At 49.2% G+C, this 27540-nt stretch overlaps 11 protein-coding genes and 2 non-coding genes across 13 annotated transcripts; 8 read left to right on the top strand and 5 right to left on the bottom strand.

Moving 5' to 3' along the window:
* Window positions 1-86: 86 nt before the first annotated feature.
* On the top strand, window positions 87-1343 carry EURHEDRAFT_417083 (uncharacterized protein). The gene is made up of 4 exons (XM_040783116.1): window positions 87-211; window positions 259-491; window positions 554-900; window positions 951-1343. Exons 1-4 carry the CDS (start codon window positions 98-100, stop codon window positions 1190-1192), a joined length of 936 nt encoding a protein of 311 aa, XP_040634468.1. The 5' UTR covers window positions 87-97; the 3' UTR covers window positions 1193-1343.
* A 955-nt stretch (window positions 1344-2298) lies between these two features.
* EURHEDRAFT_t155 lies at window positions 2299-2370 on the bottom strand. Its single transcript has one exon. It is a non-coding gene; the product is annotated as a tRNA-Met (tRNA).
* Window positions 2371-3047: 677 nt separating this feature from the next.
* On the top strand, window positions 3048-7479 carry EURHEDRAFT_466346 (DNA-directed RNA polymerase III core subunit RPO31; the record flags this gene model as incomplete). Its single annotated transcript, XM_040785088.1, has 2 exons — window positions 3048-3142; window positions 3219-7479. The coding sequence occupies 2 exons, from the start codon at window positions 3048-3050 to the stop codon at window positions 7477-7479; spliced, it is 4356 nt and encodes a 1451-aa protein (XP_040634467.1).
* Window positions 7480-7899: 420 nt separating this feature from the next.
* EURHEDRAFT_509918 (FAD-binding oxidoreductase) lies at window positions 7900-9885 on the top strand (the record flags this gene model as incomplete). Its single annotated transcript, XM_040785934.1, has 2 exons — window positions 7900-8176; window positions 8238-9885. 2 exons carry the CDS (start codon window positions 7900-7902, stop codon window positions 9407-9409), a joined length of 1449 nt encoding a protein of 482 aa, XP_040634466.1. The 3' UTR covers window positions 9410-9885.
* EURHEDRAFT_281133 (uncharacterized protein) lies at window positions 9588-10066 on the top strand. Its single transcript, XM_040778197.1, has one exon. It carries the CDS (start codon window positions 9765-9767, stop codon window positions 10020-10022), a length of 258 nt encoding a protein of 85 aa, XP_040634465.1. The 5' UTR covers window positions 9588-9764; the 3' UTR covers window positions 10023-10066.
* On the top strand, window positions 9762-9833 carry EURHEDRAFT_t156. Its single transcript has one exon. It is a non-coding gene; the product is annotated as a tRNA-Met (tRNA).
* A 43-nt stretch (window positions 10067-10109) lies between the features above and the next one.
* On the bottom strand, window positions 10110-12402 carry sly1 (syntaxin-binding protein; the record flags this gene model as incomplete). The annotated part of the gene is made up of 4 exons (XM_040785096.1): window positions 10110-11584; window positions 11639-12021; window positions 12091-12304; window positions 12363-12402. The coding sequence occupies 4 exons, from the start codon at window positions 12400-12402 to the stop codon at window positions 10110-10112; spliced, it is 2112 nt and encodes a 703-aa protein (XP_040634464.1).
* A 1125-nt stretch (window positions 12403-13527) lies between these two features.
* Window positions 13528-17741, top strand: EURHEDRAFT_406592 (uncharacterized protein; the record flags this gene model as incomplete). Its single annotated transcript, XM_040780469.1, has 8 exons — window positions 13528-14163; window positions 14220-14392; window positions 14453-14571; window positions 14638-15112; window positions 15554-15656; window positions 15727-16268; window positions 16322-17594; window positions 17649-17741. The coding sequence occupies 8 exons, from the start codon at window positions 13528-13530 to the stop codon at window positions 17739-17741; spliced, it is 3414 nt and encodes a 1137-aa protein (XP_040634463.1).
* A 571-nt stretch (window positions 17742-18312) lies between these two features.
* Window positions 18313-19386, top strand: EURHEDRAFT_548805 (DUF218 domain protein; the record flags this gene model as incomplete). Its single annotated transcript, XM_040787492.1, has 4 exons — window positions 18313-18404; window positions 18469-18576; window positions 18633-18684; window positions 18737-19386. The coding sequence occupies 4 exons, from the start codon at window positions 18313-18315 to the stop codon at window positions 19283-19285; spliced, it is 801 nt and encodes a 266-aa protein (XP_040634462.1). The 3' UTR covers window positions 19286-19386.
* Window positions 18950-20533, bottom strand: EURHEDRAFT_417075 (spindle checkpoint protein MAD2). Its single transcript, XM_040783115.1, has 8 exons — window positions 20433-20533; window positions 20355-20380; window positions 20271-20296; window positions 20183-20221; window positions 20097-20125; window positions 19904-20049; window positions 19769-19836; window positions 18950-19710 (listed from the first exon to the last, which is right to left on the bottom strand). Exons 1-8 carry the CDS (start codon window positions 20476-20478, stop codon window positions 19425-19427), a joined length of 666 nt encoding a protein of 221 aa, XP_040634461.1. The 5' UTR covers window positions 20479-20533; the 3' UTR covers window positions 18950-19424.
* An 84-nt stretch (window positions 20534-20617) lies between these two features.
* On the top strand, window positions 20618-22854 carry EURHEDRAFT_509902 (GTPase GUF1). The gene is made up of 2 exons (XM_040785933.1): window positions 20618-21430; window positions 21479-22854. The coding sequence occupies exons 1-2, from the start codon at window positions 20688-20690 to the stop codon at window positions 22740-22742; spliced, it is 2007 nt and encodes a 668-aa protein (XP_040634460.1). The 5' UTR covers window positions 20618-20687; the 3' UTR covers window positions 22743-22854.
* A 15-nt stretch (window positions 22855-22869) lies between these two features.
* preB (alpha-factor pheromone receptor STE2) lies at window positions 22870-24145 on the bottom strand (the record flags this gene model as incomplete). Its single annotated transcript, XM_040787280.1, has 3 exons — window positions 22870-22890; window positions 22958-23331; window positions 23392-24145. The coding sequence occupies 3 exons, from the start codon at window positions 24143-24145 to the stop codon at window positions 22870-22872; spliced, it is 1149 nt and encodes a 382-aa protein (XP_040634459.1).
* Window positions 24146-26085: 1940 nt separating this feature from the next.
* Window positions 26086-27143, bottom strand: EURHEDRAFT_466323 (isopenicillin N synthase family dioxygenase; the record flags this gene model as incomplete). The annotated part of the gene is made up of 2 exons (XM_040785084.1): window positions 26086-26772; window positions 26829-27143. The coding sequence occupies 2 exons, from the start codon at window positions 27141-27143 to the stop codon at window positions 26086-26088; spliced, it is 1002 nt and encodes a 333-aa protein (XP_040634458.1).
* Between the last annotated feature and the right edge of the window lie 397 nt (window positions 27144-27540).

The raw sequence follows: 27540 nt of genomic DNA, 5'->3' as shown, positions 1-27540 counted from the left end.
GTACTCTGTATCCTGTAGGATGATGACAAATCCTATCTACAAAAGCACGATAAAAATGCACTCTGCATCCCCTCATCCTCACTGACCCGTATTCAATATGCTGGTAGTCGCAGTTGCTGGAGGTACTGGCGACGTCGGACAGACAATTGTAGACGAGCTGCTCAGGGTCGTCAAGTTCAATATTGTCGTATTGACCAGGGAGAATTCTGAGGTAAATCCTGTCCAGTAACTATGGTTGGTCTATTCTCACCATCACAGTCGCAGAAAAGGCAAACCCAAGATGGCACTGTGTCAATTGCAGTAAATTACAATGATGTCGGTTCTATCGCTTGTCGGCTTGAGGAGAATGCCGTCCATACCATAATTTCCACCCTCCCCATGACCTCGGAAGAGTGCAGTCAATCGCAGGTCAATCTCATTCGCGCAGCGGACAAGTCAACTTGTACTAAGCGATTCATTCCTAGTGAATATGCCCATATCAATACGCCGGGGTGAGTCTCACAAGGCTGGGAGTCATGAACATCCTAATTGTTAATTGTGTTGACCTAAGCAGACTCCTGGAGTTAGATCCTACAACACAATGGTGGCTTGACGCCGTCGACCGTCTCAAGCAATCCAACTTGCAGTATACTCGCTTCGCAACCGGCTTTTTCATGGACTATTGGGGCATGCCGCATGCCGAAACTCATCTCTCACCATTCACATTCGGCATTGACATGCAAAATTGCCAAGCTGCAATCCCCGGAGACGGGAACCATCATCTGAGTCTGACTTATTCAAAAGACTTAGCGAAGTTCGTCGTCCGGACTCTGGACTTGAACGAGTGGTCGGAATTCAGCATTGTCGTTGGGGACGATATCACGTTCAATGAAATGCTGCGCTTAGTAGAAGAGACTCGGGGTGAGTAGCTATACGATAGGCATGCGAACTATTGGCTAAACCACGCGCAGGTCAAAAGTTTCAGGTCACCTACGACAGCGTCGACAGCCTCAACGAAGGAAAGGCCACAATGCTTCCTATTCCCGAAGGTGCTCCGTTTTCAGCGGACGAGATGACAGAGTACAACGCATTATTCGGACAGTTTACTATTCGAGGGATCTTCCATGTCCCTATGGAGAATCGATTGAAGTTCCCAGACTTGAAGCCGTCGACGTTTAAGGAATTTCTGGGTAAAACTTGGGGAGGCCGTTAATGTGCTTTGTGTATTGTGTCAGATATTGGAAAGTGTACATATCAAACTACCATAGAACGAATGATTGGAAACGACAACCAATCGATCGAAGGTGCCGATACGGTGCTAATTGAACATAATATGCATGCCAACAGACTCGAGCATAGGAGAAGATGAAGCCGCTATACTCAAAGTGAACATGACAATCCACATATATCCCATTGTAACGAACAATTTAACCATCAACCTGACCTTCCTTGGTCCCCAGCATTGGCCGTTGTCCCCAGTTCGTCTCTTACCGCTACCAAAGCAAGACAGCTGCCCACGTCAATGAGGCTGCTCACTTGATAAATCCTGCGCCATACATCAATGTCCCTAGTGTCTCATAATACTTTAGTGTGTATACTTATGTTGATATGGCATTGGGGGTATCTGCAGAAAATCCCCCCCCCCAGTAGATAATGAAGCATCCCCGGTCCACCTTTGGAAGGCTAGCTATTCTGGCAAAGAAGGACATGTATGGCTTGATGCACTGTCCAATGCTTGCTTTTGTTCATTGAGCCACTTGTGATGAGCATCACTCATCTCCAGCTTTACTGTTTAACAGGTAGAGGGGCCCCCTTTTCCTCCGCCAGCAAGAAGCTGCAGGGCTTTGAGAGCTGATATCCGTTCAGAGATGTGCCTTTCCGAAAAGAAGCATGTCCAGTAGTTGTCAGAAATGCGAAAAGTATAGCTGTGTTGAGACATGTTTAATGAATTTGTCCGCACATCCACTCCTGCGAAGTAGTGAGGGTTACCCACGAAGCACCGGATGGTGACTTTGATCTGGACAGTATGCCAGCATTGAAATAACACAGCTGCAACGGAGGGAGCTTTACAGTGTCGGTATGATGCGGTAATGGGGCCGGCCATAGCCCATGCTGAATTCGGCCGGAAGTGGGGTTTTTATTCCATTTTGATGAATGAGAGATTATTGAAGAGCATGGGCAAGGAGCAAAGATAGGATAAGAAGAAAAGAAGGAAGAGACCGGGAAGGCGCTTCATTTGAAAGTGAATTGACCCGATTCCGAGTGAATGACGGGCTCTAGATTCCAAAAAAAAATTTCCAAAAAAATTCCGAAGTTGCTTAGCATGTCTCGGTTTCGATCCGAGGACCTCCGGGTTATGAGCCCGGCGCTCTTCCCCTGAGCTAACATGCTTATTTGTTGAATTGTAATTCATAGGGAAATTATATAAACAAAAACCATGCATTCCAAAGTTCTCCTAGGTTTTCAACGCTATAATTGAGTCAGACGGGAGGTCTTGGGCTGTTTCGCTAGCCCCGATGTTCTTCTCAAGTTTCTAAATCATTATGCCTACGAGAATAGCCTTTTTATGTAGGGTGATACAGTTATATATACCATAGTTAACATGCCGAGTATTTGATAGACAAGTGCGGTTACCTCACAAAGGGACATTGGCCTGTACATGGTTCTCTTTGACCATAGAAAGGCTTGTTTCAACGTGCTATCTATAATCAAGTCACTTGAAAAATTATAACACTTCTCGTCTTGAAAATAGTACATAACATCGTTGTCCTGATTGGGCAATATACTTGTAGAGGGACCGGAGAGCTCTCGCCGCCGCCGAAAAAAAGTTCGTCGCCGACCCCGCCGCGATAGTCCTTCTGCAAACAATTTCGTCGCTTCATTTTCTTCCTTTTCTCTACCGGATCCTGCATTGGCGACATCGCTTACGCGCGATTATTTCAAGATACTTTCAGTTACGGAAAGCTTGATCTCTGACTCAAGCTCCTGTGACTCAGCGGCGTGTCTTGCCGCCGTCGCGAACTGCCATCCATCTTTAACCCTGCCATGATCGACTATTCTTGACGGCGATGCAGCCCTCGGAAGGTGCGCAAGTAGACCTGGGCAAGGCCCAGGTCATTGACCGGGCCCCCAAGGTCATTAAGGAACTCAAGTTTGGTGTTATGTACGTTACTGGTGCTCCCTCTGTTTCGACTTTCTCAGTCCCCGACAGTTTGCTAATGTTTGCTCGCCTCATCCAGGTCCAATGATGATATCGTTAGTCAAGGCGTCGTCGAAGTCTCGGACCGAAAATTTTTCGACCTCGAACACGATAGAGCGGTAGTGCCTCATGGTCCTCTCGATGGGCGCATGGGTATCTCGAACAAGAGCGGAACCTGTCAAACGTGTGGTTTGTCTCTCCAGGCATGCAACGGCCATTTCGGACATGTGAGACTCGTTTTGCCGGCTTTCCACGTTGGTTATTTTAAGCGTGTTATCGGTATTCTACAAGAAATTTGCAAGGAATGTTCGCGTATTCTGCTCCCCGAAGCTGAGCGCCGTTCTTACTTGCGGGAGATGCGCCGTCCCGGATTGGACAATTTGCGACGACTACAAATTGCGAAACGTATCAATGAGCGCTGTCGGAAGACCAGAACCTGCGAATCATGCGGTACGGTCAATGGTGTCGTCAAAAAGGCAGGGACCAGCGCGCTCAAAATCACCCACGACAAATTCCGTGCCTTCAACGCTTCGGCATCCGCGAAGAAGGTCCCGCCCCCGAGCAAAATCGTGTTCGATCGGTCCTTCGACGTAGCTCGCTCGTCCAATGCCGATGTCGAAAAACACTTCAAGAAAGCGCAGGATGATATGAATGCTCTACGGGTCTTGAACCTATTCAAGAAAATCTCAGATACCGACTGTGAATTGCTGGGACTCAATCCGAGCGAAGCGCGTCCCGAGATGTTTCTCTGGCAGTTCATCCCCGCCCCTCCCGTTTGCATTCGTCCATCAGTCGGCCAAGACGCTGCTTCCACTGAAGACGACTTGACTGCTAAGCTGGGAGATATCGTGCAGAGTAATATCAACCTTAAGAATGCCCTCCTCAAGGGCGCACCGGTACAAACCATCATGGAGTGCTGGGACTACATGCAGCTCCAGATCGCGGTCTACATCAACAGCGACGTTCCAGGGCTGAACAAGGCAGATTTGGGAAAGCCTATTCGCGGTTTTGTGCAGCGACTCAAGGGTAAACAGGGTCGATTCCGTGGTAATTTGTCTGGAAAGCGTGTGGATTTCTCGGGAAGAACCGTCATTTCTCCGGATCCGAACCTGCGAGTCGACGAAGTCGCCGTGCCGGAGCTCGTAGCTAAAAACATGACTTATCCTGAGCTCGTCACAAGGTATAACAGGGAGAAGCTACAGCAGCGGGTTCGGAACGGGACGAAGAAGTGGCCAGGTGCCAATTACCTGGTGAAAAAGGGCCAGACTTTCAAGGTCTTCCTCAAGTACGGTAATCTTAACATGATCGCCGAGCAGCTGCAGGAAGGTGATCTCGTCGAGCGCCACATTGAAGACGGAGATATTGTGCTCTTCAACCGTCAGCCGTCTCTTCACAAACTGAGTATCCTATCGCATTTTGCCAAGGTTCGCCCGCATAGAACCTTCCGGTTGAACGAGTGTGTTTGCAATCCGTATAACGCAGACTTTGACGGTGACGAAATGAACTTGCACGTGCCTCAAACGGAGGAAGCGAGAGCAGAGGCTATGGAATTGATGGGTGTCAAGAATAACCTGGCCACACCGAAGAACGGAGAGCCCATCATTGCGGCCATTCAAGATTTCATCAGTGCTGCGTATTTAATCACTGTCAAGGACAATTTCTTCGACCGACGCACCTTCACGCAGATCTGTCTCTACATGCTTGGTCCCGAAACCCCCTTTGACTTGCCCCCACCGTCAGTGCTTAAGCCGCAGATGCTGTGGACCGGAAAGCAGGTCTTCAACGTTCTGATGCACCCGAACAAGAAGGACCCGGTGATGGTAAACTTGGATGCGGCCTGTCGACAGTTCAAGGCGCCCAAGGATGGTTCACCTCGAGACCTCGACCCGAAGGATTCTTGGCTTGTCGTCCGGAATTCAGAGGTCATGTGCGGTGTCATGGATAAGGCGACGATTGGTGATGGTAAAAAGGACAACGTCTTCTACATTATGCTAAGAGATTTCGGGCCTGCAGCGGCTGCTGAAGGTATGAATCGTTTGGCAAAACTGTCGTCACGGTGGTTTACGAACATGGGTTTCTCTATTGGTATCACGGATGTCTACCCGAGCGAAAAGCTTCTCAAGTCCAAACACGACTTGGTCGAGACGGCATACGCACAGTGTGATGAAGTCATTGCCCAGTACAAGGCAGGCACCCTGGAAAAGTACCCTGGTTGTGACGAACTTCAGACTATGGAGAACCAATTGTCTGGAATTCTAAGTAAGGTCCGTCAACAAGCTGGTGACGAATGTATTGCTCAGCTTAGCAAATACAACTCGCCCCTTATCATGGCTACGTCCGGCTCCAAGGGTTCAAGTATCAACGTGTCGCAAATGGTTGCCCTCGTCGGTCAACAGATTATCGGTGGTCAGCGTGTGCAGGATGGTTTCCAGGATAGAACTTTGCCCCATTTCCCGAAGAATGCTCGTCAGCCACCATCCAAGGGTTTCGTCCGCAACAGTTTCTTCTCTGGTCTTGAGCCTACAGAGTTCATTTTCCACGCCATGTCTGGTCGTGAAGGTTTGGTCGATACGGCTGTCAAGACTGCTGAAACCGGTTACATGTCTCGTCGGTTGATGAAGTCTTTGGAAGATCTTTCGACCATGTATGATGACACTGTGCGAAACTCGTCTGCAGCTATTGTCCAGTTCCAATATGGTGATGACAAACTCGATCCCGTGGATATGGAGGGTAAAGCCAAACCCGTCCACTTCGACCGGACTTTCATCCACTCCGAGTCGACTACGTACTCTAACGAGGAGCGGAGTTTGCTCCCTGCTGAGATTATGGATGTCTGTGAAGAGATGCTCTCCAAGGAGCGTGCGAAGCTGGACCGGAAAGATTTTATGGGAAAACCGCTGGCCTACATGGAGCGTACTGACCACGGAATCGACCAGTACGAAAGTGCGCGTGATTTCCTAGAGTCAATTCAGGACTACGTATCTACCAAGGCCGACAAACTACTTTCCCGGGGCGGTGACAACGATAGCACCGACGTGAGAAGACAGAAGAGTCTGAGCCACACTGGAAAGTTGACCGAGAGGACACTTCGGACGTTCATTTCGGCCTGCTTGAGTAAGTACAAGAGAGCTCAGGTCGAACCAGGTCATGCCGTTGGTGCGGTCGGTGCACAGTCTATTGGTGAACCCGGAACACAGATGACCCTGAAGACTTTCCATTTTGCTGGTGTTGCTGGTATGAGTATCACTCAGGGTGTTCCCCGTATCAAAGAAATTATCAACGCCTCCAAGGAAATTAGTACTCCTGTCGTTGCTTGTGAATTGGTCACCAAAGACAACATCATTGCTGCTCGAATTGTCAAGGGTCGTATTGAGAAGACGTACTTGCGGGATATCATTCACTACATTCGTGAAGCGTGGACCGGCAAGGAGGCATACCTCACTGTCAAGATTAACTGGAAGACCATCCAGGATCTAGCGTTGGAGCTGAACGTTCGGGATATTCTCTCTGCGATCAAGACTCACCGTCGCTTCAAGGCGGGCGACTTGAAGTTCCGGCACTCGCGATCGCACATCCACATCCACATGGACTTGGACCCAGCCACCAAAACGAACCTCTCCAAGACTGAAATCGCTGCCACCAGCACAGACCCGTTCCTCCGCCTGAAGCATCTGAAGCGCATGCTTCCCGATATCCAGGTCCTTGGCCACCCGCTAGCCAACCGAGCCATCATCCGGACAGACGAGACCTCAACAACCAACACTCTCCTCGTCGAAGGATACGGTCTCCGAGAATGCATGACAACCATGGGTGTCGACGGTCTCAGGACAACAACCAACAACGTCATGGAAGCACGCGACGTACTGGGTATCGAAGCCGCACGAACCACAATTGTCAGAGAAATCAGCGAAGTCATGAAGGACATGGATATTGACCCGCGTCACATGCAGCTCCTTGCTGATGTCATGACCTACAAGGGCGAAGTCCTGGGTATCACGCGATTCGGTCTGGCCAAGATGCGGGACTCTGTTCTGCAGCTGGCGTCGTTCGAAAAGACGGCTGACCATCTCTTCGATGCGGGTGGTGCAGGTCGTACGGATCTTATCGAGGGTGTGTCGGAATGTATCATCATGGGTAAGACGGTCGGTCTCGGTACGGGTGCTATGGAAGTCGTCCGCAGGATGAACTTCTACGAGGGCCAAATCGGACCGAAGAAGACAGTCTTCGAAGATACCTGGTCGGAAGTCTGCGAAGCGCCATTCGAGGCAAAGACCAAGGCGAAGAGGAGAGTCCGCGCTTGATCCATTGAATTGGATTACTGTTCCTGCCTCTAAATGCAGAGAGGGAAGAAGAGAAAAGTTGCATACTCTGGCGTTGGATCTTGTTTTACAATACTACTATTGTTGATTACTGTACATGTACTCCTACTGCTTGCCTTTTGCGCATTAGCGATATTGATTGATTGATGATAGGATGGATGTCTGTTAGTCTGTTTATATATTGAAAATGGTCATAATAGTTACAGCATTTCTAGCAGCCCATTTTATTTGTATACCTAGTCAATAATCGAAGATATATCCGAAAAGATGCCGCATATTAAATATATATAGACCCGACAAAGCAAGGGAGGTATACATCATTTGATAATGCCATACTGATTCACCCTTGAATTCAGTCTACTACGTATTGTTTACAACCTCTCCCCAACAACCAACACCAACATGGGCAACAAGGCCAGCACCACGACCATAATCACAACAGCAGTCCACAAATGTCTCCTCTCTGCCGTAAACGGCAACTCAGCACAAGTCTCAGTCCAAAACGACCTCCTCTACGGAGTGACCGCCGTCCATGAATACAATCTCAATTTCCCCATGACCCCTGCGGCGGTTACGTTCCCGGAGACGAGCGAGCAGGTTGCTGCGTTAGTCAAGTGCGCGGCTGAGTATAAGTATAAAGTGCAGGCGAGGAGTGGAGGGCATAGTTTTGGGAACCATGGTGTGTGACAATTACCAATTCAATATATATAGGAATGAGGGGTGTTTGTTGACAGGAACAGGACTCGGTGGTGCAGACGGCGCAATCGTTGTCGATATGAAGCATTTCCAGCAATTCTCAATGGACAATGAGACTCATGTCGCGACTATCGGACCTGGCCTCTCACTAGGAGACATCGACACACTATTATACAATGCAGGAGGACGAGCCATGTCCCACGGCATATGTCCCGAAATCCGTGCTGGCGGGCATCTCACCATCGGCGGATTAGGACTTACATCGCGACAATGGGGGATGTCACTGGACCATATCGAAGAAGTGGAAGTGGTCCTCCCGAATTCAAGCATCGTGAGGGCATCTGAGACTGAGAATGCGGATCTGCTTTTTGCCGTGAAAGGTGCAGCAGCCAGCTTTGGGGTCGTGACTGAGTTCAAAGTGCGTACTCAACTTGCGCCAAAGGAAGCTATTCAATATTCGTATTCGTTTAAACTAGGAAGTGCAGCTCAGAGGGCGAGGTTGTTTGCGGATTGGCAGGATTTAGCATTGAGGAGGGATCTCAGCCGGAAGTTCACGTCAGATTTTATATGTTTGCAAGATAGCGTGATAGTCAAGGGTGTTTTCTTCGGCTCCAAGAAGGAATACAACGCACTCCGAATTGAGCACCACTTACCTGGATCAGACTCAAGCAAAGTACTTGTCCTGGATGACTGGCTAGGAATAGTGACCCATGTGGTCGACGATCTTGCCGTCCGGCTTGGAGGCTCCATGTCAACATACTTCTACGCAAAATCCTTAGGTTTCACACGAGATACACTCATGCCCCCATCAACAATAACTAGCCTTTTCACCTACCTCGACAAAGCAAAAAAAGGAACCATAACCTGGTTCGTGACATTCAGCCTCGTCGGCGGCGCCATCAACGACTACCCCAAGAACGCCACCGCATACCCACACCGAGACGTGATATACTGGATGCAGTCGTTTGCGATTAATGCTCTTGGACCCGTGTTGAATAGCACGTATGATTTTCTAGATGGAATCAATGAGCTTGTCGCGCGGGATTTACCGGGGTGTGCTGGACATGCGTATTTGGGGTGTCCGGACCCAAGGATGGAAGGTGCTGAGAGGGCTTATTGGGGGTCTAATCTTGGGAGATTGGAGGATATGAAGGGGGTTTTTGATCCGGTGGATGTTTTTTGGAATCCACAGGGTGTGGGTGTACCTGTTGCGTAGGGTTTGTATGGACCGGATGGGGCCATGTATATATAATTAACAGCTGGACAAGAGTATCAGAGCACTTTAAGGCCACATTGAACGATCTTGGGACGTACTAGACACAGTGACTGTAGGAACAGATTCATACTGCAATATAAAAAGCAACATGAACCCCCCCGACTTTACCTTTCACCCAACACACCCCGACAACCTTCCCACGCAGACCTCCCATACATAACTTCAACCAAGCTCCACAAAATGCAAATCAGTATGTTAGCTGAGGGTGAGTAACCCCGAACCGCCTCAAAGTTACCGAATTAGTCACTAAATCGTTCCACAGTGAAGACACACCACTATTTCTCAACAATTAAGCATGTTAGCTCAGGGGAAGAGCGCCGGGCTCATAACCCGGAGGTCCTCGGATCGAAACCGAGACATGCTAATGACCTTCTATCCTTTTTTGCGCTTTTTTTTTTTCTTTTTGAGTTTTTTTTCTTTTCTTTTTTTTTTTTTTTGTGGTGGTGGGTGGTGTATTTTGGCGTGGGGCGTGGGTGGAGGCATTAGACGGGTGAGGGTTTGGTGCTCACGTGGTGAAGCCACTAGAAGAACGGAATTAAATACTGATGGATGAATCAAGAGGTTCTGGACTTGTAGCGCATTTGCATGCAGTCGTATTATTATAAGCAATGTTTTATTACGTACATACCACTCAGGCCTTTTAGCTCTCCTTTCCCAGTCTGCCCAAGGATTCCGCAATGAACTCATTGGCATTCATGAGATCCGTACTGCCGTATACCACGCGCCTCCTAGGCGCATTAAGCGACCCTGCCGCTCGGCCGCCAGCAGTTGAAGCATCACCGCCAGGGTGATTGTGTTGATAGACCCATTCCTGCAAGTTTCCGTATTCGTCCATGCTTCCACCACCGACTGTGAAGACAATGGCTTCGTTGAATGCTTGGCGGCGTTGTCCGAAGCTGGCGCCTGTTCCGGGGCCGGAGGCGCCCATGGCGCCAGGGGGTTGTGTGCGGGATGCAGATGCGGGAGGCATGGCGCCACGAGCGTTGGCACTGCGGGGGTCGAAGTAGAGGTAGTTTTCAGTCTTTGCAATGGCGGAACTAGAAGCGGCTGTCGGGTCCATGATGGACTCGGTAATCTTGGTCAGAGTCAGGTCCTTGTTGGCAGGCAGAAAGTTCTTGACGCCGGAGATGAGGGAGTCGAAATTGGCGCCCAGGGCTCCAGACGTGAACCGATCCGTGAGACGGTTCGACAGCGAGGAGAACCCCTTGAACAGATCTGAAGACTGTTCCTGCGGCGCAGCAGTCGTCATCATGGTCATGCGAGTGATTTCACGGACTTGTCGAACATAGGCGAGAGAGCTAACATCATCAACACCTGCCTTCGTGAGAGCCTCTTCAAATTGACTCATGTCGGATCGCGACAGTTCGGTCTCTGTACTCAAGAACCAGATGATAAAAAGACGAAGCTTATCTGACGGTTCATTGCCCTTAGCAGGGTCGTTGACCAACTCCAATATTTGAGCCTTGGTTTGTTTCGTGACACTCTCTTCGAGCTCGAAAAAGTTATCGAGTTGGCGGTCCTTGATACCCTTCAACAAAGAAGTTGCAATGTTCATATGCATGTCTAGGATAGCTTTGCGCTCCCGCAGTTCTGGAAGTAGGGTGATGGCTGCTTTGAGATGCTGTGCAGAAGCGCTGGTGTCGTTCTGGAGGTCTTCAATTGAAGAAGCACCTGTCTTCTTCGTGATATCATTGGCTTCCTCCTTGTATCGCGTCAACTCCGCATCGATGTTCTCGGCCACTTGTGGGAACGGAGCTCCAGCATTGCGCTTCCAGAAGAAGTCGTTGCTGGTCAGATCGTAAGATTTCTTTGTTACTCTGCCAGGATTTGCATCGTCTTCTACCTCCATTGTAATCCGGTTGAGTCGCATCTGGAGGACGTCTTGCACCAGTGATTGGTACGTCCACGAGTGAGAGAGCATCGGTACCAGATCCACATTGCGGTCGACGATGATGAGAACGGGGCGGGACGAAGGGACACCAGCTGCGCCTTTCTTCTGACTGGAGAAAAGGTTGTCTTTAGAATTCAGGATATGGTCGCGCAGTTTTCGGTCCAACTTTGTCGCAATCAACTCCGCAGCTCCACCTTTGGGACACCGAATGATAGGAATTGCGCCTGTTCATAGTTAGCCAGTGCAAACTCCCTTGCTCGAGACTACAATGTACATACCCATCGTAACGCTCACACTAAACAATCCACTAACGATTTTGTCAACGACACCGTCTAGCTCCTCATCGCTAGTTTGCGGGCTGTTGATCTTCCAGTAGGCATCATTTCCCAGACCTAAACTGAAAAGATCCGGCTCCGCAACGATGAAGTTCAAATATTGATCGAAGACCTGAGCAATATGTTCCGCCGTCCCGGTTGTAGCTATCTCGCCCGCGAAATCCTCCAGTAATGGTCGGGGAACGGATGATAGGAAATTGACATATGCAGGAGTATACAGTCCGCGTGACAGGTCGTCAGTGATCGTTTTGATATTATTAGGAGTTGGTTCGACGAGGTAGATGACGGGGACATCAGGAATGGGGTATCGTGCAGAGGTCAAGTTCCTAACCCAATCTCGTTAACTGCATGGCTCCGAAGAAATGCGACTTCCCCGCTGTTGCCAGACCACATACAAATGGATTGTCACCCCCCATGTTCTCAAGTCATTAACTCGAAGCACACTGCTGATAACATCTCTCCCCATGTTATCGAAAACCAGCACTTTCCAAATTGGATCGCCATCTTGGTTGAGTATTGGAGTTGCGTGAGTGAGAGCGGACGTATCGTGGGGGTTATCTTCGTTGACAGGCGGATCCTGGTTCAGGTTGAGGATCTTTTGAATAGAGGCTGCGACAGGCTATCAGTCATTATCCTCCAAACAGAGTCGGTTCGACAGGAAACCTACCGACCTGGCGGTCCCGGAGAGACATTGATTGCGATGCCATGGTATTCGACTTTCACGGCGAGGAATTAATGGGGCATAGAGTCATGACACATGTAACCAAATAAGGGAAGTCGTAGCGACAAGATAGAATAGATAATCACAGACCACAACAGCGTTGAATCATGCAAATAAGAGTATAGTACTGTATCGCGATTCCACCTGGCATGAAGCTCTGTCCGGGATGGGATGACATAAGCGGCACATTGATGCAAACACTGCCAAAAGAGGAAAAGTCATTAGCTGTTAATCACGTGACACAAGCTATACCCAAAGGGTAATGGTACCGCATCCAGCCCAACGCAACCCGACAGCCGCGAAGTTTTCCGTCACCTCTTAACAACAACTCACCAACATCACCATTCCCCCCCTTCCCTATCTGGTTCCGTCAGCCACTCTATCGTAAAGCGAATTATATACTGCTTCATCGCAGTCTTTAATAACCCTCACTGTGTCTTTCTCTTTGAGTCAAGTTGAAGAGGGAAAGAGGTGCGCAGCTCTAACTGGGGCCACATAACCAAGGTGGAGAAGAGAGATACGGGAGAAGCTACAGGATAAGGGATACTGTGCTATTGAAAGCACCTTAAAAGAGAAAGAAAAGGAGGATTGAATCTACAATACATCTCTATAAAATTCCTTAAAGAACGCGGTGCACGTTGCAAAAGGGGAACAGCCACACAAAAATCGGCAATAACTCACCGCTGTCACTCCTGGATGCCTGAGGGTGCCTGAGGCTGGAATCGCCAAGAATAGGTTGGTGCCTTAACTACTTTCTTAACGACTACTCTTCACTTGCATCTACGTTATACACGTTATACAACAATTTTGGAAAATTACTTATTCTTTCCCTATATTTTTTCATTCAAACCAGGCTTTATCTCAATTTTGAATCATTGCCAGTTGTGTTGTGAATATCCCACCTGCATCGCCGTTGAGCTAGCTTTAACCAATCACGCCGCGCCGTTGAATGATCCACCTTCTCAGCTATTCCAAATACGGCAACGCTTGCACGTGGATGCATGTGACCTGAGATCCTGGGGTTACTACTACCGCTTCTAAACAGTCGTTACTCGTTCCGTATACAAGAAAGCCATTTCGCCTCTTCTTGGAGGGGAGGAAACAGTTTAAGATGGATCAGAATCCATCACAAACACCGACCAGCTTGCACCGTTCTTCCGTCGTCGCCAGCTCCCTTCCTCCCGAATATTGGAATCCCCTCGATTCACTCTATCCCGCACCGGATCTCCAACAACAACAGCCGCAACTTCCGCAACAGTCACAGCTGCCACAGCAACCGAGTGCTTCACAACAGCCACTAGGCATCAGCTGGGATCATCCGATTTTCCACCAGGAGCAACCACAACCACGAAACCAGATCCCGCGCCATCAGGAGCAGAATCATGGAATCTATTCGCCAACGCCCCAGTCATGGCAACCCAATCCTCTATATCAACCAATAATGCCATCCTCCAAACCGCAGGGACTTAGCGTACAGCCGCAATACCCTCAAGTCCACCAATTTCCTCAGTCACATCTTGCGTTCGATTCACAATCGATTCCGTCAGGTAGCACGACTTTCGATGCCATTCCTTTTCCACAAGACTTCTTTCCTCCGCAACGGCTCTCCGTGCCTGATATTGCGACACAGCCGTCCTCACAGCAAGCGACTCCACAGCCTACACCTCCCGCTCCATACCAATCAAATGCGCAACAGAATCCCATAAACCAGTACTCAATCCCTTCGGGGTTCCCTGAAGAAGCTTCGGTATGGCGCTGCCCCGTATGGCCCTTACATCATGGTCTTTAGCTGATTGAAAACAGCATACCTCGATCAATTTCCCGAATGGTTTCTCGGATCCTGGCACGAATCAGCAGACCATCAACCCTCTATTTCTTAATACCCCTCACCAATCTGGGAATCAACAGCATGCACCTATCAATGATAACTTCCTCTATCTAAGTCCAGCGGATTTTGAACGGTCTAGCAATTCGAAGTATGTTTTTTCGTTCTGTTTTTCTGAAGGTAATAACATAAACTCACATTTTCACCCTAGGCCATTCAATTATTACCGGAATGACCTTCAAGCGTCGCCCTCGAACCAACATACCATTGGTAATCAATCTATCGCAGCTCAATTTCCAAAGGTGGAAGTAGTTATCAATAACGCGCGAGGTATGCCCCGAAAGCTTAGAAATGCGTGATTCCTCCTATGCCCAACATGCTAACTGATTGTGATAGCCCCAGCAGGCAAGAAGCCATTGGCCCCTCAGAACAGAACCGCAGCTCAGAAGCAAGTGAAAACCCAGGCTAAACGAGCGGGAAAACAAACAAGTGATGGGTCATCCTCCGGCTCTGAAAGTGATTCCAGTATCGAGATCCAACTTCCCCCTGAAGAACCCTCTCCTATTCCACCAGTTCGTCCTAGCGAGCCGCTTGCTGCAGCACGATATGATACCCTTTGGGCTGTCTGGTCGCCACGTAACAGACGACCCAACTCTGAAAAAGTCAAGAATGCGCTGGTCGCATTTAAGAACGTTGTCAAGGCTGTAAGAGATACGTGGAAAGAGCGTTCTCAAGCCATGAAGACGGCCGAGAATAAGGGTGAAAACGACAAGGCAATTCAATTCAAAAACGAAGTTGTCTTTCAACGGCGCCTCATGGACGTGGTTGTCAGTACCACTCTGGAAATGGGCCATCCGATGATTGTTGAGAAGTATGTCTTATTCCTTATCGTTTTTCTCTCACTTGTGGCAGCTTTGTGCCGTGATTATAGAACTCTGAAGCGAATTGAGAGCCTCTCCCCTTGTAATACTCCTAGCGTGGATGCCCAGCATGCCTCTTTAAACTGGCTATTAAGTAAGGGCGAGCATCTTTGTTCTCCACGGTCCATGGGCAATACGTACCTCAGTATACATCCCAGCGACTCGAGACGAAAGAACTTGCCCTCTTCCTTTGCAGCCCCGTTATTGAAATGGGTTGCATAATCAAATCATCGTGAGAATACGCTGAGGAGAATTGAGCCATTAGCGGAAATTCTCCTTGACGAGTGACATTCGGGAAACTATAGCTCATCAATTCCTTTATTCTATCTCGCACACATTGCCATGGCTGTTTTCATCTTTATCTTTATGTTTATTTAACTAATATTTTCTAGGTTGGGTGAACACCCCATGGCCGTCTCTGCCATGTATTCGTTCCTGCTGGACCGTCATCAAGCTGCCGATGTTGACGGAACATTGACGGTCAACATTCTAAAGGTAGATTATTCAGTAGATTTGCTCACTTTTTTTTTCAAGGAAAGGAGGCTAATGATCGTGCCGAATTTAGTTACTTTCTCATTTTGTTACGGTAGATGAGGATGTGCTTCAAAAAACTAACGTTGCCAAATTACTCCCCAGGTTCTCAAAGAAGGGTGGCCAAGCTGTCAAGGAGCTTACGAAGAGAATTCTAGACAACGCTGCTTCATCCACGAAGCGCAAACAAGGATCTAAGGAAGACTCGCCCAGCAAAAATACTACTCCCGATGCTACAACCACCAATGGGTCTCGTGTCGAAGCGGCTGGTTCAAAGCGTCCTCGAGACGGTGAGAGCAGAGAAGGAGGCGTACAGCCTGCTGCTAAACGGATGGTCGTCACCTCGAATACCAAGAATCCCTCGAAACCTGGAAATACCGGTATCGCCAACGGTGCCACGGCCAAGCGTCCACAGGAGACAGGACCAGACGCTAAAGCAACGACTGCAACCGCTGCACGTCCCAAGGCCAACATCATTGCTCCCAAGCCAACCAATCTCTTTGGAAGTTTGAGCTCTGCTAAGAAAAGACCCGGGACTTCAAATGCAGAGAGAGCCGCAGCAGCCGCGAAGTCGAAGTAAGAATCCATGACCCCCACAACGTAATAAATGACATGCTAATAGTGAACAGTGTCCCTGAGAAGAAGAGAGAAGCGGCTTTACCACCTCCCAAGCCGGCATTCTCACTTGGCGATATCATGGCAGATCTTGACAAGCCGAAAGATCCCGGTCCTGTTGAGCCTACTGAGGATAAGCCTCCTGAGACTGAAGAGGAGCGGAAGAAGAGGCTCCGGAAGGAAGGTCGCCGTAGGCTGCGTGTTAGTTGGAAGCCTGATCATTCTTTGGCTGAAGTCCGCCTCTTCACACATGACCCTGAAGAGGAGCTTGGTCCTGGCGATCGTCGACAGCGGCAGGCTGGCGATGTGAAAGGCGAAGGCCGCATCCTTAAGTTGCACAAAGACCTGGATGAATTGGGTGAAGAAGATGAAGGTGGCATCAAAGAGGAAAATCTGCTTGGCTACCGCGAGTTGTCAGGTATGCAATCACTGAAACTTCCACATCTGATCTACGTGCTAACGAGTCTAGAAATTGATAACGCCGATATTACACCGGACGATCGTGCCAGGAACTACATCAAACGTGGAGGTACTCAAGAGCCAACTAGCCAGGAGAAGCAAGCCCAAGACCACCGGGAAGCTACCACGCTTATGGTGTTCTACACCTCGCTTGCTGACATACCACCATCACCGAAAGAGCCACCTCCGCCCAGTGAGGATGAGATTATCCCGGAGGTGCAGATTTTTGGTGAACTGCCCGACCACGTAAAGGTTAGACAAGAACGATACTTCGCCTACGTCAATCCGAAACCGGCACCGGTTGCGCAGCCGGCTGCTCCAACGAACCAATTCGATATCTCCAACCTGCTGAAGATCATCCAAAGTGCAACCCAGCAGCAACAACCGCAACAGCCAGCCCAGCCTCTTCCCACACCGCAGCCAGTCTCGCAGGCGCCTACATCTGACCTTGAGCGGACAGTGAATATGTTCCGCCAGCAACAAACGCCGGCACCGCTGCCTCAAATGCCCCAGTTCCCTATGCCTCAGCCCGCAGCCACACAAGGCATGGACTTTGGGAATATTTTTTCCATCATGAATGCTCAAAATCAGATGCAGCCGCCGCCTGTATTCCCTCCAGCTCCACAGTCGCAGCCTGGAATTGCTCCAAACCTTGCCGCTATTATATCCCAACTTAGCAACCAGAACCAAGGCGGTAATCCATCCACCCAGGTCTACGAAGATCCAGAACGCAAGCGCATGCGCGAGACTAGCGGGTTTGACGGCGCTGGTGATGATAAATTCAACCCTTCCAAGCGTAATCGGCCTAATGGACCTCACAAGAAACACGTAAGTCATATGTGTTGTTCCAGATGTGAATTTTGTACTGACTATGGAAAACAGCCCAAGGTTGGAATAGTCCCGTGTCGATATTGGAAAGAGGGAAAGTGCCTAAAGGGTGACGATTGCACATTCCGCCATGACCCTCTCACTTAGTTCTCATCATCCTCCGTGCTTTATGCCGACTCGAAACCTCTTGATATCGGCTTTTTTTGATATTTAAGCATCTTTGCATATATCATAATCGTGATTTGATTCCACATATCCTCGACTTATCGTTGTACGTCGACATGCTGTGTACAACCATCATAGTGTCTATCTGCATCGTTTTCTCGAAAATTTGGCATAATCATACGCGCAGTGAGCCTTTTTTCTTATATTTTGATCCATAACTGAAAGAGGCGTTCTGTTTCTGCTTTGCTTATATTTTTACCGGTTGGCATTCTTACAAGAGCATATTACAAACATTTCTTTTTTACTAGGCGTCTGGATCTCTTCGGGACAGGTTGATTGTATATCAGTTGTCATCTTGTGGCGTCTAATTGGCATGTCTCAGCGGATTTATGAATATGCAGTTATTATCCGATCAATACGAATTCCTTAGATTGTTTCCTATATACAGTCCTCTCAGACGTAGTTATTCGCGATATATGGCTTAGGTAATACCAACGGCGGTCATCTTGTCGCGTAGATTCTCAATTAACGACTCTGGCCTCTACCGAGCAAGATGCAACAACAGCGCTGCAACCATCTAATCATCGTATGCTGCCATGCAATATACCTCGGGGGACCTACTCGCGGGCTTTCCGAAGATGAATGGTAACGTAGCTTTCCACATCTACTCCCATAATATTGGACTTGGTCGTAATTAACAAGATCATAGGGTCATAGAACCATTCCAACGAGGCGAGACGCCAACATTCACAGAACATGTCAAGGCCGGACTGCGGGCATTAGCGGATGATTCAGGTGGATTACTTGTGTTTTCGGGGTATGCCTTTTATTCCCTACTTGTCATTTTATTCAAGTCTGAATGATTACTTGCAGAGGACCAACGAAGAGAGAGAGGACAGATTTGGCAGAGGGCGAGTCGTATATGGTACACACCATCCAAAAACATACGATGAAGACTAGTGACTGATGAATCATAGAATTTAGTGAAAGATAACGACTACTTTGGCTTCTTGACCCGGATAAAACCCTCGCAGTTGACCACTGAAACGCACGCGACAGATTCATACCAGAACGTATTGTTCTCCCTACTCCGGTTTAGACTATATACGGGGTTCTATCCAACGCGTGTTACAGTTGTAACACACGAGTTTAAGCGGAAGAGGTTCATGGACTTTCATTTCCCGGCCGTTGGACTAGTCCCCATCACTATTCTTAGCAGGCAAGACGAGGAGAATCAGAGAGCTGCTGTTATTGGAATTAACCCCCCCGAGAGCGTGACATCTGCCGAGTCACTGATTGCAGGTGAAGAGAAGAGTGGGGTTGGTCTGTGGAGTAAAGACCGGTATGGCGTTCAGTCGGAGTTGGCGAGGAAGAGGGTGAAGCGTGGATGGAAGGCTGGGATGGAAAATGGGCTTTTTGTTAATGTGGGATTGGAGCCTATTGTTGAGGATTTGGTGCGGTGGGATGGGGGAAGTGGGAATGGGTGGTTTGGTAAGACAGAGGAGTTGCCTTGGTATAGTCCTTAAGTCACCGGTGAGCGTGTTAATGCACGCATACCACATCAATCATTATTGATAGAGCTTAGAATAATGCAAATAAAAGATACCCGAGATGCAAAATGTAAATGAAACCAGAACGCCAGCCGCGAACACCCCTCCTGACGCTCTAATCAGCCAGACGATAGCTGACCAACGTCTCAACCCGGTGATTATTTGTACTAAAGCTTCTCAGCTGCACTTTTTCGGCGTTCTTGATCTCCTTGGCGTCACTGTCGCCCCATTCAACCGGCACTTCGGAGTCTGCATCGGCGTAGACCAGGACGTTGAAGGTGCAGTCACCGTCAAGGACGGGGAGGAAAGTAACGGACGCGGTGATCTGGCGGAAGATTGCTTGGATTTCGTCTTGGATTTCTTTTTCGGTCTTTTCGATGGGGGCTGCGGACTCGGCATCACTGCGGAAAATGAATGTTAATCTCGGACGTATGAATAGCGTTTAAAAGTCTAACGCACCCCGTGTTCTCCTTATCACCCGATTTCTGAGCCGATTTGCTTCGCTTGTGTTTATTGAATATCTCAACCTGAGTATCACGTTCGTGTCAGCTGTTGTTGCTTTTGCTTTTGTCTGTCGCGGAAGGGCGAGCGTACATCGAACTGCCATCGTTCTACATGCTCTCCGGTCTCTCTGCTGGTGATAACCAATACCAGTTTCGAGATCTTTCCACCCATCATCCACTTATTGAGCTGAGACATGATCTTCTTGATGTAGGCTTTGACTTGATCGTCGGAGGAGACTGGATCGGTCAGTGGTGACTGCGACTGCGGGCGAGAGAGGACGAACCAAGCATGTTGAGGCCATATTTCTTGACACTAGAGGTAATAAGTTAGAGGGTGTTCTTTGAGTAGATAAGAGTGGAAGGTACTCACGTTGTAAAGTCTTCCGGAGGGTAGACTCCTCGCTGGAAACTGGGATCGCATGAGAACAAGCCATCATTGCACTCCCACAACCACTTACAGGATTGAATTGATCGAATATTCAAACTGTTAAAATTCCTCAATCAGTCTTATCCACCACTCCAATGCCTTGAGCGTTACTCACGAATTCAGCCACGAGCTTGGCCGACCCTGCGCTGTGTGAGCATCCTGGACTGTGCGACCACAGCAACTGCAAACTCACCTTTGAGGGACAGCTTGTGAACCTTGGACTTGTCCTTTTCTCCCATGGTGTAGGTAGTGAGTGTTGTCCAGTTGAATATTCTCGTGAGTTGCTGTGTTTTGTTTACTCCGATAGTCGCCGCAGCAATTCGATTTTCCGTCTTTTTCGTTTCTCCGCAGAGCCGCACCTCCAACTTTTCTCCCGATCGTACGCAACGGCCACCACCCACTGACAAACAAAGATATTGGTTATTCCCATGCCATTGCAGAACTCCCGATGCGAGGATGCCTGCACTTAGCCAGATGGCTGCGCGCAGCACCGACTTGCCTGGCTGCGAGAAGCCCCGCCAGGCCGCTGCCATCCGGCATTGTTCTTAGAGCAACGACAAGATCCTTCACCAGCACAGCCTTATGGCAAGCAGCGCGGTCTCATGGCGTGAAACCGCTTGGCGAACTCGAACAGCGTATTGCTGCGATTCCGATCGAACGATATCGCAATTTCTGCATCGTTGCACATGTCGACCATGGCAAGAGTACACTCTCCGACCGATTGCTGGAATTGACGGGCACGATCCAACCGGGAACAAATAAGCAAGTGCTGGATAAGCTGGATGTCGAACGGGAGCGAGGTATCACGGTCAAGGCGCAAACGTGTACGATGATCTACAATCATAACGGGGAGGACTATTTGCTGCATCTGGTTGATACACCGGGACATGTGGATTTCCGTGCGGAGGTGTCGCGCAGTTATGCCAGTTGTGGAGGAGCATTGCTTCTGGTCGATGCGAGCCAGGGTGTCCAGGCGCAAACCGTTGCGAATTTCTACCTCGCTTTTGCTCAGGGATTGGAGTTGATTCCTGTATTGAATAAAGTCGACTTGCCCTCGGCTGAGCCCGAGCGGGCGCTCGAGCAGATGAGAAACTCATTCGAGCTGGAAACAGACAATGCAGTATGGGTGTCGGCTAAGACTGGATTGAATGTGCCCAAAGTGCTTCCCACCGTTGTTGACAAGATTCCAGCGTGCGTATCCCCAGTCTTATTCCTAGAGCTGTAGCTGACAAAATAAAGACCCGTAGGCGAATGTAAAAAGCCGTTACGGATGCTTCTTGTCGACTCGTGGTACGACTCATACAAGGGTGTCATCTGCTTGGTTCGCATATTCGACGGTGAACTTCGCCCCGGTCAACAAGTGATATCGTATGCAACCGGAATCAAGTATTACGTTGGCGAGGTTGGCATCATGTACCCGAACGAGAAGTCGCAGACAGTCCTCCGTGCAGGTCAGGTCGGATACATTTACTTCAACCCGGGAATGAAGCGCAGTAAGGAAGCCAAGATCGGAGACACATATACGACAGTTGGATCCGAGAAAACCGTGGAACCGCTTCCTGGATTCGAGGAGCCCAAGCCCATGGTTTTCGTGGCTGCTTACCCCGTAGACGCGGACCACTTTGAGCACCTGGAAGACAGTATCAACCAGCTTATTCTCAACGACAGAAGTATTCACGTGCAGAAGGAGTCCTCCGAGGCCCTTGGTGCCGGTTTCCGACTAGGATTCTTAGGCACCCTGCACTGTTCAGTCTTCGAAGATCGTCTACGCCAGGAACACGGAGCCAGCATCATCATCACTCCACCCTCGGTACCCGTAAAAGTACTCTGGAAAGACGGCCGTGAAGATATAATAACCAACCCCGCCAAATTCCCCGACGAAGACGAACTCCGCGGCAAAGTCGCCGAAATCCAAGAACCCTACGTCCTTACCACACTAACCTTTCCTGACGAATACCTAGGCAAAGCGATCGAACTCTGCGAATCCAACCGCGGCGAGCAAGTAAGCCTCGACTACTTCACCTCGACGCAGGTCATCCTGAAATACCAACTCCCACTCGCCCAGCTCGTCGACGACTTCTTCGGCAAACTCAAAGGCTCCACGAAAGGCTACGCCAGTCTGGACTACGAAGACTCGGGCTGGCGCTCCGGCCACATCGTCAAGCTACAACTCCTTGTCAACAAAGTACCAGTCGATGCCGTCTCGCGAGTCATGCATGCGAGCCAGATTGACCGCACGGGCCGAAAATGGGTGACCAAGTTCAAAGAGCATGTTGACAGGCAACTATTCGAAATCGTCATCCAAGCCGCCGTTGGTAAGAAGGTTGTTGCAAGAGAAACAGTCAAGCCGTACCGGAAGGATGTATTGGCGAAGCTGCATGCTAGTGATGTTAGTCGGCGAAGGAAGCTGCTGGAGAAGCAGAAGGAGGGACGGAAGAAGCTCAGGGCTGTTGGGAATGTTGTTATTGAGCATAAGGCTTTTCAGCAGTTTTTGGCCAAGTAGACGGGTTGTACGATATTTAAAATGTATTATAGAGGTATATCATTGCTACATACTGACAATAACGAGTTAAACGAGATGCCATGGAATATTATTTCAATACAATTAGAATACAAGGGGTATTATCTTTTTAAACCACCGGATCACCGCACTACCAAGAGAACGCCACCCAATCTCAGATCTCACCCAAATTCAAGCCATCTCAAACCAGTCTAAACCTCACCCCCATCCTTCTGATGGCTCTGCACGGAATAATCATGCTCCACCGAAATCCCATACTTTGACAACTCCGGATCAACCTGCCTCGTCGGACTAAGAGCCGCATAACACATAGCATTCGCAGGGATATTATTCCTCGTCGTAGCGTCGCTGGAAAACGACGTCGACAAATTATTATTCCTCATGGGGTTGTAGCTGTTTACATTCATGAGGTGGCGGTGGGAGTCCGAAGTGCGGCTTGTGACGCGGCTCTTTTGCTCAAAGGTGGAACCGGCCCAGATGGTGGACAGGGGGAGGGAGATGATGACGAGGGTTAGGACGTTGGAGTAGAGCTCGGGGACGTGCACGAAGTACTGTAGGATTGAGAAGAAGGCTATTACCAACGGGTTAGTAAGGTGGGAGTCTATCGGGAGGGGAAAGGAAAGGGATGTACCTGGAATAATCATGGTCTGACAACCCATGACAAAGATAACCTTCATAGGCCCGTATTCTTGCACACCAAGCTGCTTGCGTAGCTTGATGGCGAGTCCCAGCTTGACGACAAAGACGGTGCAGAAGAAGCAGATGCTGACAGTAACGACGACGTTGGTAGAGTTTTCCAGCCAAGTAGGCGAAATGACTTCGAGGTCCATGATCGACATCGAATTGACCACAAGTAAAGCAAAGCGGAATCCGATAGGGATCATGGCCACGAGGACAGACGTCGCCAGGAGCACCCGTCGATACCAGCGCCGGAGAGTCGCGCAGACCACCTGGACCTGCAGGACCAAGGAGACTTCCATGAAGACGACGGCAAGGAACGCAAAGACAGCGCCTATAATCGAATTTGCATAGGCTGACTGGGGGACCCGGGAGTAATCTTCTGCGAAAATAGGGTACAGACGAACAAGGGGGCCGGTGAAATAGATGAGCTGGCAGAGCAGGCGGGCGACGTTGGAGACCAGAGCCAGGGAGTTAAGCCAGAAAACGACAGACGAACGCTTCTCGGCCCTGGTTAGTAGAATGAGGACGATGAGCAGGATGGCCGAAGCGCCCATTTGGCAACCGTAGTTGATGCAGATGCGGATGCAGTACTGGAGCCATGTATCCACGGAGTTCACGGGGACTAGGAACGGTGTGCCGTCTGCCCCATGCATGGTGATGTTCTGCTCGAACGGGTCGAAGCTTTGAGCTGTTTCCGACGCCATGATGTCGATTCCGGTAGCCGTAGATGTGATAACGAGAAGGTATATTGGTTCGAGGGTCGGGCTGTAGAGAGATGGAAAGGAAATCGACCAAATAAAAGAAGATGTATAATAGCTCGATGGACAAAGCTTCGAGAGGAATAGAGATCTCAAACAGGAGAATTTGGCAGCAGTGAAGAACTCAACCAGCGAGTCATCCCGGTGCTATAGCGCTGCCGAAACGAACAATACGGCGTTGACATGACGGGAAGCGCGAATTTAACAATATCAAGAACTGAAGAGATGGGGGAATTCGGTGACAGGATCAAGTCAAGGCGGTTGAGGATTCTTTGAGTCTTTCTTGCACGATTCTTTGTCTCTCGTCGCCCCCGTCGAGGTAGACCACGACAATATCAACGCCGGCCGCAATGAACAATATCAAGCCGGGTGGACAAAGACATCCCGGCGTCAATGCCACGTCCACCACCCACGGTTCGAAGTGAATCTTCTGTGTTTTGATTTATTTTAAGCAGTTTCAGGACTGGCTTTGAAGTCAAATAAAATTATATGGTCCAACACTTTCCTTTTTCGTCGCTACTGTCATACTTGCTTGTTATTGCCGCGATTCACCGCTTGCAACCCTGTGCCCTACTCCTTTCTTCGTCGAACAGTCTTCGTGCTATTTGGGCTCTGTGTGTTTTCTATTAAAAGCTCTGGTCAAATCGTCAGGCATCGGAGCAGCCTTGATGCGTGCCACTAGGTCGAGACAAATCGTCGCGATTATTTTAGAATGACTAGAACAGTCTATCAAAAGACAGACGTCTGACTTATCCCAGATCGGGAATGTGTAAGGCTTCCTTCCCATAATCGTCTAGCCCAGCGGAGAGTCAATTTCAGCCAACATCCAAGGATCGCTAGAGAGTAGAGACCGTTGTGTCATCCGACAGCGTCGAGTGATTTTTTGAATTATTCTTATTTCTTTGGCTGTGAGTGTTGCTTTCTTTATTGCCAGATCTCTTGATGTGGTCATGGAAAGCACCGGCTATTGGAGCCTCCAGCTCACACGAGAAAGATACATCTAGAAGTATGGGCCCCTCTGACCCGGCATCGGAGCAAGGACCACCACCAGGGGGTTGCTCACAAGCTGCCGCGAGAAAGGTTGAGGAGCCATCCTGGTTATGGATGCCTGGGATGGCCTCGACGAGCCCAATGTCCCTCTCGAGGCTCTTCGAGGACCTTGACGTGATGTGACTAGGTGATGAACCATATACTGCTATTCCTGGTCAAGCTCTCCAACGATTACAACGTAATGAGGAGCTACCCACTCGTTCTAGTCGTGCCGCAATGCTGACAGATGCAGATGGAAATATTTTTTGCGCTGCATGGCCAGCAAGCCGCGGTACTTCGCAGATGCCGATTACAGTTCTCGAGCTTCGCTCTGGGTTGAAGATGATAAACCTCCCCCGTCTTCTATAAAGCAATGCAAAGAGGTCCACGCCATCGGTTTGGCAAAGAGGATGACCTCCAAGAAAATGGATATCTGAGTCTAAAGCCAGAAACAAAACCTTATAAGACCCAACTCAAAGAGTACATATCGATATCCGCATCCCGGAAATAATGACGAATGATGCACTGCCTTACTTGACGCACATCAACTGAAGGCCTCTCTGCCAAAATGGGGTCGCGCATAGAGAGCACATGGAGCGTCATGTATCCTGGCAAATATCCAACGGTGTAACGGTATCCGATGTTCAATCTGTTTGGGGTGGCTTTACATAGTCCTTGACAGTCAGGAGAATGCGAGGTAAGATCGAGCCATCTGCGAACTGCTGGTCGGACATCACCAAAAGTGTTCATGTTACCGAAAAGGTTGAATAACATTGATATGGCATATGGCAGCTAAATACAAACAAACAAACAGAAAAACGTAGTAAACTGGTTGTACCTCACTCCACGGTACACACCTAAGCAACCTGGTACAACTTCCCAATCCGCAAATTATTATACTCCCAAGCGGTCATATCATCATAACGACACGGTCTCCCCTCATCCACAAACTCCGAAAACGGCAACAACGACGCATTTCGATTCGGCTTCGCAAAGTACGCAATCGAGTACCGTTCCGGAATCACCTCATCCTCATTCTCACCCTCGCCCTCATTGATCTTCACAGTAGGCGGATACGTAACGCGATGGCATGCAGCGCGGAAGGTATCATTCGTTAATCTCTGTAACGAGTCCCCGATGTTTAGGATGATGTCTGTCTTGTTCGACTCGATACCGTGGAATGTGCCCAGACACGTCTGATCCTCGACCTGTAGACCACCTGTGGAATCCTGGAAGAGCATCGTGATAGTCCCGAAGTCAGTGTGTTCGGCGATGCGGGTCGAAGTACCGTCTTTGAGGAGTGAGACTGGGATAGCGGGATAATGAAGCAGACGGAATTCATTTTCGGCCGCGGAATGAAGGGATACAAGTTGTGATTCGGGGATATTGAGGGCGCGCGCGAGGGCGATGAGGATAGTTTTTTCGAGAGCGAAGCATTGTGCGTAGAAGCCTTCCATGAAGCTTCTGAAGCCGGGGACTTTGTCCTCTGGCATCCAGATGTTGTCGACGAGGGTGTCGGTGGGGGATCCCATGTCGAATGTTTCCTATCCTCATTAGTCTCTTCCTCTTCCTACATTGGATGCTGTGGAAGATAGCCTACCTTGATATCCTTCACACTCTTCGCCTGCGACACACCCTTCTCAAAACCACTAATGTTCCCCACAGACTCCTGTCCAACGTAACTATACCCGCGATTCGGAGTCGACTCGGGCGGATGCTTTGCGATCATCTTGTCCTCATGCGATGCGGCGAAGAACTTGCGGGTCATGTCGAAGAGCTGGTTGATGGTTTCTTCTGGGATGCCGTGGTTGCTGAGACGGGCGACGCCGCGGCTTTTGAGGGTTGCAAGGAGGTCATTGCAGAAGAGCTGGCTTTGGGAGGGGGAGTTGAGGAGGGAGAAGTCGAGGGCTGACATTTTGTTTGATTGGTGTTGTATGCTGTTAGAATTGGGATTGGTGTTGATGGTAGTGGTGGATGGGGTATTTATAATGTCAGTTCCGGTATTGTTGAAGTATGCTGGAAGATAAAGGATTCTACAAGTATAGGAGGTGATACTGTTACCTTCCAGATATACGAGTGGTGATAAGATTACCTTCCTCAGATTACCTTCCTATTGAGATCTAGATCACCTTCCTTTACATTACCTTCCGCTTACATTGCCTTCCATTAGGGTCAGCGAATAAGATCGGCGATTAATATCACATGCGTACGTACCATGATTTTCATATAATAAGAAGCATAAGAAATATACTCATATACTCACAAAAGGGCATCTAATGGCTGACTGGTACATCACCTTTCGCTTTAGTCTA

Source organism: Aspergillus ruber (assembly GCF_000600275.1).
Source record: "Aspergillus ruber CBS 135680 unplaced genomic scaffold scaffold00043, whole genome shotgun sequence".
Lineage (NCBI taxonomy): Eukaryota > Fungi > Ascomycota > Eurotiomycetes > Eurotiales > Aspergillaceae > Aspergillus > Aspergillus ruber.
This window is presented reverse-complemented; position numbering and strand designations above follow the sequence as displayed.